The sequence below is a fragment of the Thermobia domestica genome, chromosome 8 (assembly GCF_964235325.1).
Source record: "Thermobia domestica chromosome 8, izTheDome1.hap1.1, whole genome shotgun sequence".
Classification (NCBI taxonomy): domain Eukaryota; kingdom Metazoa; phylum Arthropoda; class Insecta; order Zygentoma; family Lepismatidae; genus Thermobia; species Thermobia domestica.
Window position 1 is genome coordinate 226,604,137 of NC_137461.1, and position 13,910 is coordinate 226,618,046.

At 30.9% G+C, this 13,910-nt stretch overlaps 2 protein-coding genes across 2 annotated transcripts in view; one reads left to right on the forward strand and one right to left on the reverse strand.

Moving 5' to 3' along the window:
* Window positions 1–13,910, reverse strand: part of LOC145692485 (ATP-binding cassette subfamily C member 4-like) — a 59,765-nt gene that overhangs the window by 34,641 nt on the left and 11,214 nt on the right. Inside the window, exons 4-6 of the mRNA XM_081767793.1 lie at window positions 13,294–13,437; window positions 7,205–7,398; window positions 5,114–5,354 (exon numbers count right to left, since the gene is read on the reverse strand). Coding sequence (XP_081623919.1) covers window positions 5,114–5,354; window positions 7,205–7,398; window positions 13,294–13,437 — 579 coding nt within the window. The remainder of the gene's footprint in view (window positions 1–5,113; window positions 5,355–7,204; window positions 7,399–13,293; window positions 13,438–13,910) is intronic.
* Window positions 1–13,910, forward strand: part of LOC145692488 (ATP-binding cassette sub-family C member 4-like) — a 357,392-nt gene that overhangs the window by 1,946 nt on the left and 341,536 nt on the right. The gene's annotated exons all lie outside the window — the stretch shown is intronic.

The following is a 13,910-nucleotide window of genomic DNA, read 5'->3' on the forward strand; positions in this document are numbered from 1 at the left end:
AAATACAAAAAAAAAAAAAAAAAAAAAAAAATGTAGTCCTAGTTGTACTATTTGAACTTAAAGAAATTTGCACTATTAAACTATTATTTTAAGTATACTCACATAGTTTAGTAAAACTGTTATAGCTACAATGAAACACAATTAGGTGGGCACAAAACAATCTATCTTATAATGTATATGCTATTTTGAAAAGAGTAGAAAAGAAATACAATATGTTCGTGAAATACTGTACCCAGTTCATGAAGACATCATTAGCTAGGTCTAAATTCAACATTTAATTAACGTAATGTTAAGTCACTTTAAACGAACAGATTTTTATTCAGTTTCTACCTGAAATAGATACAACTGACTCCTACGGAGTCACACTATGAAAGCATACAGAGCAAGATACAGCAACATGAAAAGGAAAAAAAAATAAAAGCGATAATTTTTTCTACGTAAATTATAATTTTAAGAAAAGTAGGGAAGAGTTAAACAAAAGCTAGATGAAGGTAATACTATGCTATATCCAGATTTAAATGTAGAAAAGCAATAGAAAAGAATAGAAAAGTAATACAATATGTTCGTGAAATACTGTACCCAGTTCATGAAGACATCATTAGCTAGGTCTAAATTCAACATTTAATTAACGTAATGTTCAGTCACTTTAAACGAACAGATTTTTATTCAGTTTCTACCTGAAATAGATACAACAGACTCCTATGGAGTCACACTATGAAAACATACAGAGCAGGATACAGTAACATGAAAGGAAAAAAAATTAAAAGCGATAATTTTTTTCTACGTAAATTATAATTTTAAGAAAAGTAGGGAAGAGTTAAACAAAAGCTAGATGAAGGTAATACTATGCTATATTCAGATTTAAATGTAGAAAAGCGATAGTGACGAAACATCGAAACTTAATCGATGTAAAAACAAAAGAAAAACATTATAAAAATATCAAATATTATCGAAATAATGAATATTAAAGATCAATTAATCGATATTTCGAAATAACACACAGCTTTAGATGAAGAAATTTTGCTACATTGTTAAATGCAAGAGACTTTGCAGGTATGGTTTGATCATTGACATTATTCAACCTGTCTGAGATTACCCATCTGCCGAATATCATGAGCTTCGGTGCCTTTTATTTCACTCTATTATTTTACAGAATATTTAATCTTAAAATTTACATTTATTTTCTCCTTTTTGTTTGTTTGCTAAGGATACCTACAATTGGTCCCAATCCAAACAATCTTTGTTTTACAGCCTTTAGTATTTCTCCGTGATTATTGCGTAATGTATGGATAGGATCGATGCATTTTGTAGAACTGGAAATATTAGAGGATGTTCAGGTTTTTCACTTGAACACACTAAAGTATTCCCAGTTCTACAAAACATGCAGGTCATACATTTTAAAAGTATATTTGGGATGTATATTTTTCTGTAAATGGACAAAAGCTGTTTGGGAAGTAAACGACTCATGTGAAATAAAAATAAATAAATAAATAAAAAATCCAACAACTACATCCAGATGTTTAACATATGGTTTCCCCATCGACAATCTTAGAATCATCATTAATTTTCCTCCTCTAAAAAGATTCGTCAAATTTCATGCGGTTACATATAGCAGTTCTAACTTTGGTTTGGGCGATACAAATCCCTGTGAAGAACTACGTTTCAACAATATTTTCTTAGTGATTGCCTGTATAGGTATTATCTTTTTTCCAAATGCTTTCTTTACATTCTGAAATAAAAGTCCTTTATTCTCAAACCGCATGATGTCCACCATATATTTCAAACATGTTCTCGGTAAAGCATTCTGCTTCATAGCTCCATTTTCTGATCATGTCCTATTATTAGAATTTCATGTATAAAGGGCTCGTTGCAAATGATTCATGATTCTCCATTCTCTTGAGACGTAAGTCTGACTTTGTTAGTTGTTGAAATTTCTTAGTGTTTACCGTCCCTTTCGACAGTGATATAATATGAGAAACGAACCTATTGCTTAACGTGGGATATTAATCACATGGACTCACGCGGGGAATTGAACCCGTGTGGCCCTTACCAAAACAAATAAAATAACCATATAGCTACGAGAAAATTGTTGATTTTTTTAGTGTCCATGTTCGCAATTCTTACGCCAGACAAGACAGAATACATTATACACATTGAAAATTATATGCTTCAGGCAATCACTACTTCATTTTCAATACGAAGATGTTTATTCGAATCCACTGTGATGTACTCTATTCGTTATGTCATATACTCTATTCGTTATGTCTTACTTCTTTCATGTTACATCCATTGATTTTTCTCCCACGAATAGAAGCAGGAATTTTCAACTTAAATTCGTTATTTTCTTAGGAAGTAGTTATATTTTTGTATTTTCCATAATCGTTTTGCAGTCGATCTCTTTGATCTTCAAGTTATGCTCCTCTATCATATTTTATAGTTCTGAGTTCTTATTTTCGAAGAGAACGGTGGGAAAGTTGTCTCACTTTCCATTAAGGTATTGGTCTTCAAGTTAACAGGTAGAAATGTATATTAAAATTTGTTTGTAAGAACTTTGAATAGTTGCATCACCCCGTCATATACAGTCTTCGTAAAGTCGAGCAATTGGATTATCACACTGAATTTTTTGTAGATATTATTTATAACTTTTGGATAAACACCTTTGATAGACTTTATTAAAGAGCTTTAAAAAGCATAGAGATTTTCACCAATCGAAAGTTTTATTTATAATTATATGAACGCAGAATATAAGAGTAATTACTTAGTGCTCGGTTGGTGTTTGTGTCAGTTAATTAATTATTTATATACAATCTACTCTGCTGCAACTATGTGCAATTCCAGCAAGTTCTTTTGGTTTAGCTGAGGAGAGTCTGTTTTTCTAATTGGAATGTTAGTACTTTCGTAAATACGTAGTGAATTGAAGGAATAAATCTTATAGGTCTATAATTGATTAGAACAACTTTCTATACAGTCAAATTATCGTGTCGCTTCTTCATTTATTGGAAACTTAACAATTTCCTTAACACTAAATATAAATTTGTGTTAGAATTCTTTCCACTTCTTCTTAAGCTTTCTTTACTAGGTTTAATGTAACCCCAGCTTCTTCTTGTCTTTTCCTATTTCGTGCTCATTAATAGTACGCAACTTCTTGTTATTTCTTTACCTTTTTCATTTTCACTTTCTTTCATTTTAGGTTTATCGATTAAGTACAATTTTAATATCTCCTTTATATATATAGTCCCCAATTTTCGCGTCTCAATCATTTTTCATCATTACGATCTACTTCAGTTCTTTCCTTCTTCAGAACTACGTTGTTTTCAATTAGTTTTCTGACGAGGTATTTGAATATTCTTTCAACTTCTGTAATGTATTTCAGGATTGTCTTTTAAAATTTTACATATTCTATTTTTGATGAGGCATTGTCATTATTAATCGTCATGTATCTCCTCTTCTTTATCAGATGACGTGCTTTTTCTAACATTCACTTCTCATTGTTACTTTTCAAAACATCCTAACTTTCTAGATGTATCCTTCTGCAATCTGCTTGACAGCTTACGAAATATCTATTCTCATTGAGTGCAGCAAAGCTTTCGTCAGTTTCAGTTGAAATACTCTATGAAGTTCTTAAAGAATCTCCAGTTTACAGATTGTAGTAGTAATACAAGCTTTCTTATTTGAAGTTTTATATTCAGATGCAGTTTACCACTTACTGTTTGACGTTCACCACCTATATAATCTGTTTCTCAACATCACAGCAACCTGTAACATTTTTTATGTTTGACACGAAACATGCAATTTTACTTCCGCTTCCATTTGTGTGTTATCATGTCCGTCTTTTACGGGACTTTCTCTTGAAGATGGAATGTATAATGTACATTTTGGCTTAGGTGAATTTTATTAAGAGGCTTTCACAGTCACCTTGTTCGCCGTGCTTGTAAAAGTCCAGTTTTCCCCTGGAACCCGCACTCTCATACTCATAGTTTCTTATACATTTTATTCTTTGCTATCGAATAATTCAGAAACATGGAAATATATACATTCTATTTAACACTTTAACTGCAACACGTTGTGAGAAACACAAGGTCTCAGAGACCTATAAGCCAATTTTGTATTATATTTACTTTGAAATCTGTTTAAGTATTTTTATATACATAGTATATGCAAGTATAGAATAAAAGAGCCAAATAAACTTAAACTTTCACGAGCAACCAAGGGTGTAACATTGTGTTTTAAAATTTAGCACTGGGTCTCAGAGACCCATGTTTCGGTTAAAGTGTTAAGTTTATCAGTTTGCCTTTACGATACCAAATTAATAAATAACATCTTCTATGTTCTAGTGCACTTTTATAGGCTGATAAACCAACAATCAAGGCAATATAATCTATAATCACCACTTTGTTATGGAGAAGCAAGTATATCTAATCAAAAACAATATGGGAGAAGAAAATAGTAGAAGTTGAATAATGAAGGAAACTAATGAAAGATATATTGAAGTTGAAATTTATTGATTTAAGTTGTTAGGTTTTAGGTTAGGCTAAACCGCGAAGTACAACACCTGATATAAATCAGAACGGGTAAAGGATGGGAAAAATAAAATGTTGATATAAGACTAACCTGCATCGTTTCAATTAAAAAAGGAGGAGCTAGTTCATCAACTGCTCCCAAATCTTTAGAGAAGCGGTTTAATATTCGTCCTGAAAATGAATAATGTGTAGCGTTATGAAACAAACTTTGATACAAAACATATATAAATGTTGTTGCATTACATTTAGCATTTTATTTCTATTATTAACTAACAATGCATAACTGACAATGCTAATCTCTGTCATATCAAGTTATCCTGAAATTTAGGGTTTTTTTTTTTTTGTTGTTGTTGTTGTTGTTGTTGTTAAAGTTGAATTGGATTTCTGCACTCAAATTCAATACTTAAATTTATAGTTGAAGTACATGTCATGACTGTCTAAATACAAAAAGTGACTTCCCACTAAATAATGTATCTTGTAATCAACATCTCTCATGAACACATAAAAATGTCTGAGAAATGACAATTGCAATAGTGAACAACAAATAAAAATAAAATTTATTTACCTGAAGTGTTGACATCAAAGAAACGTACCGTTGCACCAATTATTTTCCTAAGCATTGTATATTGTAAGGCAACAGATGATCTAATACACATATAAGTGAACGTTAAGGAGCGAGCTAGTAAGAGCAAAGCTAAAATAACCATTAGCGCTATCAAGATATATACACATTCAGACGTTGTTACATTCAGCATCAACCAATCAAGTAAAGTATCTCCAGATTGTCCCATGTTATTGTCTCTTCTGATAGATCTGTATTCTTCTACATTCACCCTGGAAACCAAACATGTCGAAGAGCATAATACAAGTTTACATTGTTATTAACGTCATAACATACAACAGAGTCGTGAGATTAGCATTTATATTTTATAGAAGATTTACTAACAGTATACTGACGTGAGTAAAAATTTAAATCTCAGCATTATGACATTGAAAGTTTCGTAAATTTAAACGTTACTATTGTTATTTAAACTTGTATTACTGTTAAAACTAACACATTATATGACAAATACTTAAGCAAAATAATTTAGCAAACTTAAAGAAAAATAAAGTATATTCAAACAAACGCAAACATTTTTAAATGATTGATTTCAGTAATCTTTTCATTCTAATAGTAAAAAAAGACGCAAAATTGGATTTAAAACTAGTTCCGTCAGAAGGGATTAGAGAACTGTATATCTTCCTAGTATTTCTGTATTCTAAGCAGGAAGAGATTCAATAGTTGCCTTGCTTCAATCAATTCAATCCATCACAACAGTGTAAAAATATTGAGATGATTATTCTCAAACAAAACATTGTCAGACAGAATAAGGAGATTACTGCGGAATATTTCTGGATAAAGCGAGCAGACGCTTGATGATAATATAGGTCTACTAGGTGGGAACCTCAACTACATCTGACGCTAAAAGTAAGTAGAAAATTTTGCTCTCTGATGGTGAATGTGTAGTTTTTATCGTAACAGCACTCAACAAGGAATTGAGTTTTGAGTCTCAGTTGTTAAAACTGCAAATTCATTCCGAAGATGCTAAGAGGATTAAACACGTGTCAGTTATTTACAAATTCGAGTAACTGTGTTAAAAATAGTGTTAACTGTATCACACAGCGTGCATTGATTTATGAACAACATAATACCCGTATATGATTAATATAAAATACGCGTTGTAAACTTATTTTTGGGACGCCACGAGTATCTGGATTTAGATTGATTGATTTCAAGGTAAGTATGTTAACCATAAGTCAAATAGTTAGCTTTGTAAGAAATCTCGGCCTTAGTGTAACGACTGTCTTTTCACTACTAAATTAAACAACCGAAAACTTTTATATAGTTTTGTTAGTTTCATACCAATTATTGCTCTTTATTTGATTTTACTTATATTACTCTCAAAAGCAACATAATTCCATAACAACTTTATTTTATACATTACTATAGATTGAAGTGCTATACCATTCTTCTTAGTAACTGAAAGAGTTATTTTTGTAACATAATGTTTGCTGCCACGTGACCAAATGTTTACTATAAGTCATATGATTATGTCTAAGAAGTACCTGTGCATTATATTCGTTTATTAAACTACCGGCAGCTACCTAAATAATACTAAAAAGTTAACTGGTTTTCATTTTTTTACAGAGAAATTCTTAAACTAGTATCACTTAATTTTGACAAAAGTTTAATAAAAAATATAATGAATTAGTAAGTTCTAAGTGTCACATTGTGACTCTGTAAAACTCCACTCCCTTGGATGCCTAATAAATTAATTAATTTTTGTCATTAACTCAAATTCTTAAGTTAGACAATATTAGATTGTCATTCTGCATTATTAATGTTGCAACTAGTGATATCGTTCAACTAGTTATACATTTGTAATAGTTATATTTAAATAAATCTTTATAATATGTTTTTCTCTTAACTTAGCGCCCACCAAAATATTGGTATATTTGCCCTAGCTCATCCAGTCACTATTAACAAGATCTTATTTATATTGTCTACTAAATTCTTTATTAAATAACTGAAACCTTTTAAATATGCACTAAGTATTGACTTAGGCAACTAAGTTAAGTAAGATTCAATACTAATTTGGAAATACTAATTTGTATGATTTCTATGGTCTGACTTGTAAACTTACCACAACATAATCCAGATCGGTACTAGTGTATAAGAGAACTGAGATAAGATGATACACAGAATTACTATTGTTAAATAAAATGCAGTGTTTCCAGCCTTAAAATAGTTCAGGTATATTTGAGCACGCAATTTTCCTGATGATCTAATTTCAAGCTCCTCTTTAGGAGACTCCAAATTCTGTTTTACCAAGTATTCCTAATTGATGATAAGAAATTAAGAACGCAATATGAATATTTTATGTAAGAACAAGTTCTGCGTTGTCTTATTCTAAACAACATAACTGTTTATTATATCGCTTATTGCTAATTTATTTAAATTCCTTATGTTAAAGATTTATTTAACAATTTAACTTCATTAAATTTCTTTAAACACCACAAAGTTAAAATCAGTCTTTCTTGTAATATTTCGAACTAATCATATTATCAAACCTTTATAATCATAGTAATGTAACATCCTATAAAACGTCAATTATCAGAGTTTTAAATTGAGAGTACATTATGTTGATTAAATTTGATAAATCTTATTAATAGAAAAGAAGCAAAAAAAATAAAAAAAAAATAAAAAATAAATAAAATTCAGTCACATCTCACATTTTAACTTCCCTAAGTGTCATAATGAAAGATCTAAACGATAAGGTTACTTAGTTGTGTCATTCAGAGTTCATACTCGTAAGTTACTTAGTCATGTTTGCTTTAGCCATAATTATACGAATTGCAATTAATCTGTATATTAAATCTAGAATAAACAAGCAAATATAAGAAATAAATTTAGCCTAGGGAAGAACTGAGGATGATGTGCGCACTTTTACATTTGTTTTCTATGGATTCAGGTTTAGTATAGGGTATACAAACACCACAGTTTGTAACGATATTTGAAAAGAGAGAGAATAAGAGAGAAAGATTCTTTATAAATAAAAAAAAAAAAAAAAAAGAAAGAAAAGAAGGAACTCGAGACCTTCTGATAATACTGTAGTTTGGCAGCGCTGTGGTGCCAGAAAATAGAACTACGCTGCCAGCTAGTGGCTGTTTCGGATACGGGTTAACACAGCTACTTAAAATGTCAGGTGGAGTACATCGAATATTGGTTAGGAATCTTTGTGCAGCGAATTAGAAGGATACGTCATGTTCGGAGGGACACTATCGTAACGTAGGCAAACATCATAAAAAGAAAGCCTAGTGTTGAGTACGATTTATATAATAATCTACATAATTATTATTGTGCTATGTTCCTTCTACAAGATCTCGTCATTAGACAAGTGTGAAGTGGATTTGTGTTCCGTATTGCAGAAATGGTTCGTTTTGAGTGATTTTATTACTAGTTGGCCAATTTGCCGTATGTATATGGTCGTTAAATTGATATTCTACGACATGAAAAGAATTTTCTCTCTATTCCTCGCAAAAAATAGTTATATTTTATGAAGAATTTGATGGTGGGGTAAAAATATATTATATAGAAGATTATTGAAGCACCTATATGAGTTGTAAAAGGGATGAGCAGTTTTACTCATTGGTAAGTGACCCAATTATATGCATTGATTATATATATAAAATAGCAGATATATTTAATTATGTTGTATGAATAGAGATTGTAATATATAAACCTATTTTTTTAAGTTTTGTCATAAATATTTTTGGATCATATACAGCCTTTCTTGGCTATAAAACTAAAATCAGTATATTCATTTTACCTATGAACCCAATAGGTAATGAGTGATTTCAATTCGTATTTCCTTGCTTGTTTAACCTTACTAAATCATGAAGTAATTACCCTAATAATTTTTAGTCAATTGAAATTTCAGTGTAGTGAGTTTTGTAGGGCCGTTTTAGTTGTCCCGGCTCACTTCCACCCAACGTCACTTCTATCCCCTATTCTATGGGACGGGGTACGTTGCAAGTTGGAAAAATGTAATAACGGTCATAGTATACATCAACTGATTTTTAATAAATTATCATAGTATTTAATGTTTCTAACTATAAAATTTTACAGTTGAAATTAGACTACACTTACTATTGAATACCAACTTAATTCGTGTTTGAATTATGCAGTATTTATGAGCATTTTCAAAGTTGTTTGTACAAAGGCTACTCAGAAACAAAATACAATGTTTTTAAAAGAGTCAAAAAGTGTAATACTAACTATTTGATCCTCTTTCCATCAAAATATTCCATCATAATATTCACATTAAATACATTAATTTGTACCTTTCTTCATTTTCGGAATGTGTGATAGGATAGAAGTTTAGTAATGTGAAAAAGGTTCCTAACGATTTGCCCTTAATCCTTTATGATCTCCAATCAGTAATTTTTCAGGGTAGATTTCAACTCAGAGAATAAGATAAAGACTAGTGATGCAGAATTATGGGAATTAGTCGCATATGGAACAATAAGTATATTAAGCCTTGCGAAAAACTCTAGAACGTGGGATAGGTCCATGTATTATCGCCATGAATTACTCAGAATCTGCTCAGTAACATGTTTGACTAATTGCATTTCAAATTGTCTCGTAATCGTGGCATTGGGCACTAGAATGAAGCATTTTCTGTGCGCGTATGTGGGAAAAATTTCAAGGGTCGTGTAGTTTATATTGTACCCATAAACACATATCCATTTAGAGTTGTCGTCAAGGCTAACGAAATTTGAGGCAGTATTCACTCAGTCTAAAAACTTGTCGTATGATCTGACTGGAGTTCTTTTTGTACGCTAGGAATCACATAAAGGAACAATACTCAAATTTACTGGTTTGTCCATCAAAATAGTATGAAATGACCCTATATTGCTGTTAAAATCAGCAGGAAAATTACATAATGTGAAATGTCAATCTTATTGATCACATTTTACATCCTTTCCGCCTGATCGATATCGATAGTTATGCATGGCTAATTTTTCATATTCGAAGGAAATTTTGACACGATTTTCGTTTCGAACATTGCTCTTCATAGATTTAATCAGTATGTCGAACGTCTCTGTGTAAGTTTTGTACAAACTCTCAAAGTTTTGTAAAAATTTTCAAAGTTTTGTACAAATTCTCAAAGAAATTTAGACATGTTCATTGTCCTTCCAGTTTGTTGACAGATAGTGGACATTCCTGAACTTAAGGAAGAAGCTGTATTGCGTTCCTGTTGTTAGCAATAAGATAGAATACTATTCTACTTAATGTTCAGGGACATCTATATGCACTGCTACCGTCAGTTTTCTTTCAAGTACAAATTCATGTGATCTCTCGGCAAACATCGTTGTACTAGAAATCGACTTACGGTGCGCATTTCGACATATGTACATCTATTGTTGCCTTACATTTCATTAGTAGTGAATGCATCATCTCAACTTCTGGCATTAGCCAATACTACATTAATATTGTTAAGTACTAACAGTCTAAGTACTTGTGTCAGAGTGTAAAGTATGAGCATACTGTAATTACAGTATTCCTCAGTAGAATATTAAGTGATTACTAGGGCTCGGAAGTTGAAGACCTAAAAAAATGCCTAAAAAGGACCTAAAAATATCTTTTAAAAAAAGGATCTAAAAATTGGAATAAAGGACGTAAAAATAAGAACCAATTTCATTAGAATTACATATTTAATTAATAGAATGCTCAAAAAATACAAGCTTCTGGTAGGTTAACGGTCTGTCCTTCCACAAACTGAAGTAAAAAATGAAATAAGAACACTTCCCCCCTCACTCCCCCTTGCTGAAGGACATTGTTACGCCTCCTTATCTGTCTTGTAATTGTTGCAGATCTGGTCTTATCAGTCCAGTCGTTGAAAAATGTTTTAACTTTTGAATTTTATTTACTAAAGAAAAAAATGTTTAAGAGGTGGTGGTGATTCGAGTTAATGGCCAGTAAATTTATATCGAAAGATGAAGCCCCCCAAAAAAGACGTTAAGACCTACGAAAAGCTTTTAAAAAAAAAGACCAATAAAGAGAAAATGCCGAAAAAGGCAAAAAAAAAAAAAAAAAAAAAAGGCAAATAAAATCCACCATTTTCTAGCCTACAATGACCCAAAATGAACATATATTATGTTAAGCCTCGTCTTCGGGCACTTGTGAAAAAGAGGATTTTTCCTCAACTTCCGGGCCCTAGTGATTACACATCACTGACTCGCTTTCAAATCCAAGAGAAGCATCCTCATCTATGCTTATAATTCCCTTTTTCAATATCAACATTTAAAAAATATGTTTAAATAGTCCAACTACAGAAATAAGTATTAGACCGGATCTTTTATTCAGTTTGAAGACATGTTATTATTTTAATGGCAATATTTATAGCTTTATAATACAATAGTAGTGGCACAACTTTTACTAAAATGTAATAATTTTTAAAAGAATTTTTGGTAAACTAAATGAGAAAAATATAATTTGCTTCTGCTAAGCTGACTAATGTAGGTCTTACGCTGGTTAATACTACTAGATTTTGTCCGCATGGTATTATTTATTAGAGAAACTGACCATAAACTACAACTTCATTTGAAGCTTTGATATCAGAAAGGACATGCGTAATTTTTTTAGCTTTAAGATATTAAATGAAAAATTAAATGAAAAATTAAATGAAATCTTTGAGTTTTACTTCCCACGGTTTTGCCAGTTAGGCTAAAGGAGAGCATGATGATGAGAAATGAATGAAATGAAGAAAGTGAGAGGAAACGGGAGAACCCCGAGGAAACCCACGCACACGGTGTTTGTCCACCACAAAGTTTACTTGGCGTGAGCTGGGATCGAACCAGGAACCACAGGCACAAGAGGTGAACGATCTATCACTGAGCCATCGCGGTCCTTAAGATATTAAAGGAATGCTATTTAAATCTATAATTTGATACATTTCTTGTGCCTAACCTATAATTTAATATGACGTTTATACCGTTGTACCAACTTTGGCAACTACCCCTTCTACATAAAACTTTATATGCCTTTATAGAATAAGAAAAAATCATAACGCAAATTTTAGAAAAAATGTTATTTGACTCCTTTCTATAAAGATAGATTTTTTCAGAAAATTCATTTAAAAATTTGCTATTTGCAATCCTTAATAATAAAATATTTAGTACACAGTCTGTTGTTTCACACTAAACAGAATAGAACACTTAAGAAATTGCAAAGTAGCACCGGTGCAAAATATACCCACTTTACGGTAAATATTTATTATTGTGCATAATATAAAAACGTCATTTTAAGTAGTTTAAATTCTAATTAACGGCAACAAATTTTCCTATTATTATATGTTTAAATGTTACATTTATTTTTTTACATTTATTTATGTTATACTCACATTTCGGTTCTCTTATAAAACTTAAAATGGAGTGGAGGTCGCATGACATCGTTTTGGAGTAGCTTACACTATAAACACAAATCTAGTATTACTTAGTAACTTCAGTCATGTGAGAGTTAAGATGAAAAGAGTATATTTCTTTTTCTGTGTTTATACGTATGATAACGAGTTTTAAATTTTGTTTATAAATATCCCTATTTCCCTTTCAGAACTATATTTATTTCTCGCTTTTTTTTTTTTAAAAAAAAAGTTTCAGTTTCATGTAGTATATTAGAATACATAGAAATGTTAAGGAAACAATTAAAAAAAACTTACATGAGTATCTAGATGTAGCTAATATACCAAATGCGTTAAGAAGCAAATGAAAAATGTATTATCTTTAAAATTATAATAATCCTGTGATGAGATTATTTCACAGCTTTGATACTTTATTATGTAGATGGTATGATCGGTAACATTTATTTACTAATTTCGAACTTAGGGATAATTATTATTTTCATGTGAACGCAAAGACTCGTAAAATTGATGTTAAATTATGCTGATATCACAAAAAATAACTAAGCATATGGTGGAAAATATTGCATTGGTTGATTTGCTTCCGATTTCTTACATCTTCTTATTCCACCAATCGTTTATCACTAAACGTTTGCGATAACAATGCATATTGTTTACCTTTCAAAACATAAAAGTTAAATATGAGACGTTAGAAATACTTTTCATTTCCTTCTACTTAATGTTTTAACATTTGTTTAATGTGAAACTGTAATGGATCGAGTTGTGAAACTCTGGTTCAGGTGCCATTATAGAATAATTCAAAATGTACATACCTGTGTCTTTCTTGATTCTTTCTTATGAGCTACATCTGGTATTTGTGTTATCATTGGGTTTATAGATTCTTGCGTGAGATTAAGTATAAAATTCAACTTTAAATCCAGTAATTCCTGATATTTCCCACGTGCTTCAATCTTCCCCTGTAATCACATATCTATTATATCATATACCTGTAAGTTTACATGCTAGCAAGGATAGTTAACTAGAGATTGGCACTGAAGTCTTTGTCTCTTTTAAAGAACATTATTGAACTGCTTGTTCTTTTACTGTTAATTTCAAAATGCTCCTTAAGGATTATAAAATGCCTTTGCTTTTTACTTGTTAGCACAGTGAAAAATGTAATTGCTGTTCATTTCCAAATGAACTTGACAAAGATATGGCAATGGCAACTGAACACATTTCGTTAAATGTATTTAGTTAAACTTATCCAGTGTCTGATTAAACTTGTCCAGTGGTTGATGACGTAATTAACCAAATATATAATGCTGTATGTCCAATGTGTATTTAGTGCTTAAGTAAGCGCTTTTGCTGTTTTCTGGAAAACAAGGATTTGTAACTTACGCACTTCATGCTCAGGTATAGATATAACGTGTGGTACACTGCTTACTGAACA